Source organism: Poecilia reticulata, unplaced genomic scaffold (assembly GCF_000633615.1).
Source record: "Poecilia reticulata strain Guanapo unplaced genomic scaffold, Guppy_female_1.0+MT scaffold_273, whole genome shotgun sequence".
NCBI classification, from domain to species: Eukaryota; Metazoa; Chordata; class Actinopteri; order Cyprinodontiformes; family Poeciliidae; genus Poecilia; species Poecilia reticulata.
The window spans coordinates 125,893-131,067 of record NW_007615053.1 but is presented as its reverse complement, the minus strand read 5'-3'; the positions used below and the strand labels follow the sequence as shown (position 1 = coordinate 131,067).

General features: G+C 50.9%; 1 protein-coding gene across 1 annotated transcript; it reads right to left on the bottom strand.

Annotated features, from left to right (window-relative positions):
- Nucleotides 1-6: 6 nt before the first annotated feature.
- Nucleotides 7-5,174, bottom strand: rin3 (Ras and Rab interactor 3; the record flags this gene model as incomplete). The annotated part of the gene is given in 11 exon segments (XM_008402953.2): nt 7-379; nt 381-526; nt 680-866; nt 946-1,061; nt 1,456-1,627; nt 1,700-1,877; nt 2,406-3,492; nt 3,564-3,655; nt 4,606-4,678; nt 4,773-4,884; nt 4,956-5,174. Coding segments are annotated over 11 exon segments (2,442 nt in total), but the record flags the coding sequence as incomplete, so codon positions are not given.
- Between the last annotated feature and the right edge of the window lies 1 nt (nt 5,175).

Here is a 5,175-nt window from a genome sequence, read left to right as displayed (position 1 = left end):
GTTCACAGCCTGGCCGACTTCTGATTGGTTCATTGGAGAAACGTTATTTACATTTACCGTTAAAATCTTTGGCTGAAGAGGCGAATCTAATCCAGATTAGGGTTAGAACAGATTATGACGGGAGTTTATTGATGCAGCATATTGAAATGACAGCCATGGAGAAAGTCCAGCTCTGATCCAGAGGTCTGGTCTTTGTCCCGCCCCCACAGCTAATGAACCAATCAACAGCTAACTCCAAACCGGCCCGGTCGGAACCGCAGCTCTCTGGGTTCCAGGGAGCCGGGCTGGAAGTGCTAATGCAAAAACGATCAGCCCGGCGTCAGCCTGGGTTCTGCAGTGCAAAAGSGGCTTTAGTCAGGAGGAAARACRSACCACTAACTGTCCCCTGCCCTACCTTCGCCCTGGGTGAGCGCCGGGTCCATCAGCTCCATCATGTATTCCACGTCCAGCTGCAGAGCGGCCATGTTGGACCGGGCCAGGACGTACATCATCACAGGCAGGAAGTCGTCAGCGCCGTGGGCCCGGCCTGGACAGATGGGACAGTCCAAATGGGTTGATTCAAGGTTCTGGTTCTGAACCAGAGAAAGCTAGAATTGCATGGAACTGGTTTGGACCCAACACTGCTAATCTGCTTTTGGGGTGATCTAACCACCGAGCGGTTCTGACCCGAGGTTCTGACCTGGGCAGCTGACGGACATGGAGTGGTAGATGAGCCTGCAGGCCTTCAGCAGCAGCTGGATCTTCCTCTGGGGGGAATACTCCTGGTGCAGCTTGCTCAGCTTCAGGCTGATCCGCTCCATTGCCGCCGCCTCCGGGATGGAGGTGCAGATCCCCAACGCTGTGGTGGTGCTGGCCAGGACCACGGCCTGCGGGTCAGGGGGCAGGTAACCTGAGGGTGTAAATACTTTGCACAGGCTCAGTGGGAGTGTGAATATTTTGTCCCACCTGGTTCTGCTCCAGCTGCCTCTGGCTCTCGGTGTGCAGCCTCTCCAGGCTCCGGTAGATCGGTTCCTTCAGCGGCTTCAGGACGCTCTTACACAGAGCCGCTTCCACCAGGCTCTCTGCACAGCACAGAAAGTATTCACTCCCTGGTCGACAGCAGGGGCTGGAAGTATTCACTCCCTAGACAGATYGACTCTCTACTAGCTGCTGCAGACAGCACCAATTATTTCCACATTGCCTGGAGCTCATGCCTCTCATTCTACCCTTTTTTTAATGAGGCGTATAACAAACTGCAATGATTGTAGTTTTATTAAAAAGGCAACTACCTCTTAACTGGAAGTTCCCACAATGCAACAGAATTAAAACAAACTGGCTTCTATGGAAATGAAACTGAACACAAGAAGCCTATGATCTGGTTAGTCACAGGAAGCATATTTCGGTATCATGATACGACAGGAAATGACAGAGAGGCCGCAGTCAGTGGCTCTGACAGCTGCCAGAGGTCAAAGTTACCCAGCTTGTCTTGYGTGTACTGATGCTGAGGCTCCAGCAGAGCCTGCAGCTCCGTGCTCTGCAGGAGGTAACTTTTCAGCTGAGTCATCATCTGTCTGATCTCCTGCAGAAGCTCTGTGGACGTCGTGTGCTTGGACATCGTCTCCAGGGTGAAAGCTCTGTGGTCCTTGACCTGAACTCAGGGTGAAGGAGATTCAGGTGGTTAATGGGCCGATGAAGGTCACAGACCCCTCACCATACTCACCAGGTTACCAAAGTAGCTAACAGGGTCTCTGGCCAACTCGATGATTCGCTTGGTGAGGCGGCCGTCATGGCAGATGAGTCCAGTAAGGACGGTAGAGAGGCGGTGGCGGGCTCGGTCCAACATGATGGTCGGGGTTCTCTTGACGGCTGCTTTGGTGCAGCTTCTGTCTGCAGGAACCCTGGATGGACGACACAGCAAGACCTTCACTTGCCCAAGTCTGCCTGGGTGAAAGAGTTGGGCACCCCTGTTTTAAAGCCCTATGGCCCCCAGCCTTCTCTGTTGCCATGGGAACACATCGATGCATGCCAGGCATGGTGCAGCTACTTCACTGCTACACAACCAAAACAACTAGAACTCAACTTTACCTCCACGACCATCACTGAACCTCCGCTCTGCTGGCGCCGTTCCTCACCAGGCAGCCGGTTCATGAAGTCATACACTTTGTCCCAGAACAACTTATCCTCATCACACATTTCTACCAAATGTGACAGCAATGTGCTGGAGTACCCAGTCATGATGGACACTGGATTTCACACCGTAGATCTCCAGTAAACACAAACCTCAAAGCAGGAAAATGTCAAATGCATCACTAGATTGATTTTCCTCAACACTGTCATYATTTGTCATGTTGAGACACACAGAACAGGCTCGACTGGGACTGAAGGATTTAAACCCCCAACCGGCCCTTACTCCCCCCAACACCCACCTGGGGTTTGCATCCTGCTCCTGGTTAAGCTCTCCCTCTTCCTCTGTGCTGCTGGTTGAGCAGGAATCGAGGTCAGCTGCCAGACCAGCAGCCCCCTGTGGCGAGTACAGGGACACATCTGGGCGCCGAGTCGGTGAGGGAGGGGGAACTTTCATCCCTGCACTCTGATCGGTTGGTCCTCCAGCTGCCTGGTTGGAGCCCCCAGCTGAGTTTGCGAGGGACGGCTTAGTCCTTGGAGGCGGGACCGGGCGAGACGGTTTCTTTATTGCCAGAGAAGATGTGGAGTTGGTCTTTAGCATGTCCTCCTTCCCCAGCTTCAGCTCTTGTTCCTCCTGCGCTTTCCTTTTCACCGCCTCCTCCTGTTCACCCTCCTCGCCCAGCAGACCTGCCCTACTTCCCCATTTCTCCTTCCTCTTTTCTCCCTGAGAGTTCTTTGCAAGATTTTGTCCGTCCTCCTTGGCTGGCAGCTGGCATCCTGAGGTACACTGGAGAGGGGCAGGAGGTACTGTCCCCTGGGGCAGCTGGGGGGCAGGAGGTACTGTCCCCTGGGGCAGCTGGGGGGCAGGAGGTACTGTCCCCTGGGGCAGCTGGGGGGCAGGAGGTACTGTCCCCTGGGGCAGCTGGGGGGCAGTAGGTACTGTCCCCTGGGGCAGCTGGGGGGCAGGAGGTACTGTCCCCTGGGGCAGCTGGGGGGCAGTAGGTCTCGGCGGTGGAGGCGATGTTGACTTTCTCACTTCTTTCTCACTCACTGCTCCTCTTCCTTCCTCTTTTCTGTCAGATTCTGGAGTACCAGAAGACGTAGCTGGAGGTGAGAGAGGAGAGGAGAGAAGGCCTGAAGTCAGGCTGGGGGGCCGGGGGGGCGGCCGTTTGGGAACTTTGACCTGTGGAGTTAATTTCTTTGACATTTCTCCATTCTGCAGGGAGGAGGCAACTGCTTCACTGAGGAAGGACTGTGGCTTGGAGACGGAGGATTTTCTTTCTGAACTGGGCCCCTCCACAGGCACTGGGTTGACATACAGGTAGGAGTTGGGCTGAACGGTCCGGTCCGGGTTCTGAGGCCTCTGATTCGGGTCAGACGTCCAGAAATCTGCAGCAGAAGCATTCAGGAAATGTTTAAAGCCTCAGAGACAATGAAGTGAAGCAGACGGGTTTCTTTACCTGCACCCAAAGCAGAAAGGACCTCCAGGTCCTCTTCCCTGGTTGCCATGGCAACAGACAGAGGTAACTTCARTGGCATCGCAAGAATGTCTCTGATTGGAGGATCAATTTAATAAAAATCACAACTGGATTAAAATAGCTTTACACTATTATGGATCCACATTTTAACTTTAAAAAGTACAAAATAATCATCTTCACAGAGGAAATGGAAATACAGCTCATGATGAATCATCTGGCAGAACGGGGCATCCTCATCCGTCAACTTAAGTCATTTGATTTTAAAGACAGTCAACAGTTTTACACATTAATTACTAATTACAGTTTTACTAATTATAGTAAAACTGGAAATATCTGCAAGATCAGCCAATATTTCTAGTTTGTTTAGGAAGCAGGTCATAAAAAATATATTAACAACAAAAACCTGCAGTTTATATCAGCTTCCCGTAGCTTAGCTTCCCGTAGCTTAGCTTCCCTTAGCTTAGCTTCCCTTAGCTTCGAATAGCATAGCTAGGCCTGTCATAACAAATTTTGCTGGATGATAAATTGCCATAGTTGTTGTTTTGATATATAATAGTAATAATGACATAAAAATGCAAGAACAAATTCTCAAGGATCAATAAACTTTAAATTCTAATGAACATTTAAATACCTGAACTGGAAGACATTTGAAATATCCAAAATAAANAAAAATGCAAGAACAAATTCTCAAGGATCAATAAACTTTAAATTCTAATGAACATTTAAATACCTGAACTGGAAGACATTTGAAATATCCAAAATAAACAACAGAAACAAGAAATAAAATGAATTATTAAGTTTGTGTAAACAAAATTATCTKTCAAGAACRRTTGAGTTGAGACCAAAACACCAGGATCAAAACTTTTATCATTCAGTTTTTGGTAAAAAGAGAGAAAAGAGAAAAACAATAAATCAAGCAATTGATTTGTTTTTTGTGACAGGCTTAAGCGTAGCATGCCTTAGCTTAGCTTCCCTGTGTGTGTGTGTGTGTGTGTGTGTGTGTGTGTGTGCCTGTGTGTGTTACCTGCTGGTGCAGTAGAAGGAGATCAGCTTGAAGACGTCGTCAAAGAGCAGCCAGGATCCCTCCAGGTGAACAACTGAGAACAGGATCAGGTAGACGTTACATCAGCAGGTTCCCTCCGCATGATGAAAAACTGGCTTCATTCTGTGCTGATATCATGTGACCCATACAGGCGTGATGCTGTTGGACCGCCACGCCGCGTACCGCCGGAGCGCCGCCTTCATCAGGCAGCCGGACCGAGATCATGGTGACCCGATCTGCTGCAGCATGAGCCAGGAACGTCTGCAGAACATCAGGGGAACGTTAGAGGGAACATAAAGGGAACATCAGAGAGGGAACAGTTAAAGTCTTACCCCTGCTGGCTGGTTCTCCAGGAACCTGGAGGCGGTGTCCGGACTCAGGCCTCTGGGTTGCCACAGCGAGACGCTCCCCAGCAGCCGGTCCAAACAGCTGAGCAGACACGGACCGGGGGGAGGGGCTAGGGCAGGGTCAGAGGTCGGGTCGGGGGGAGGAGAGGAGGAGAGGACGATGGGAGAGAGTGGAGGAGGAAGAGGAGGAGGGAGGGGCGCTGGA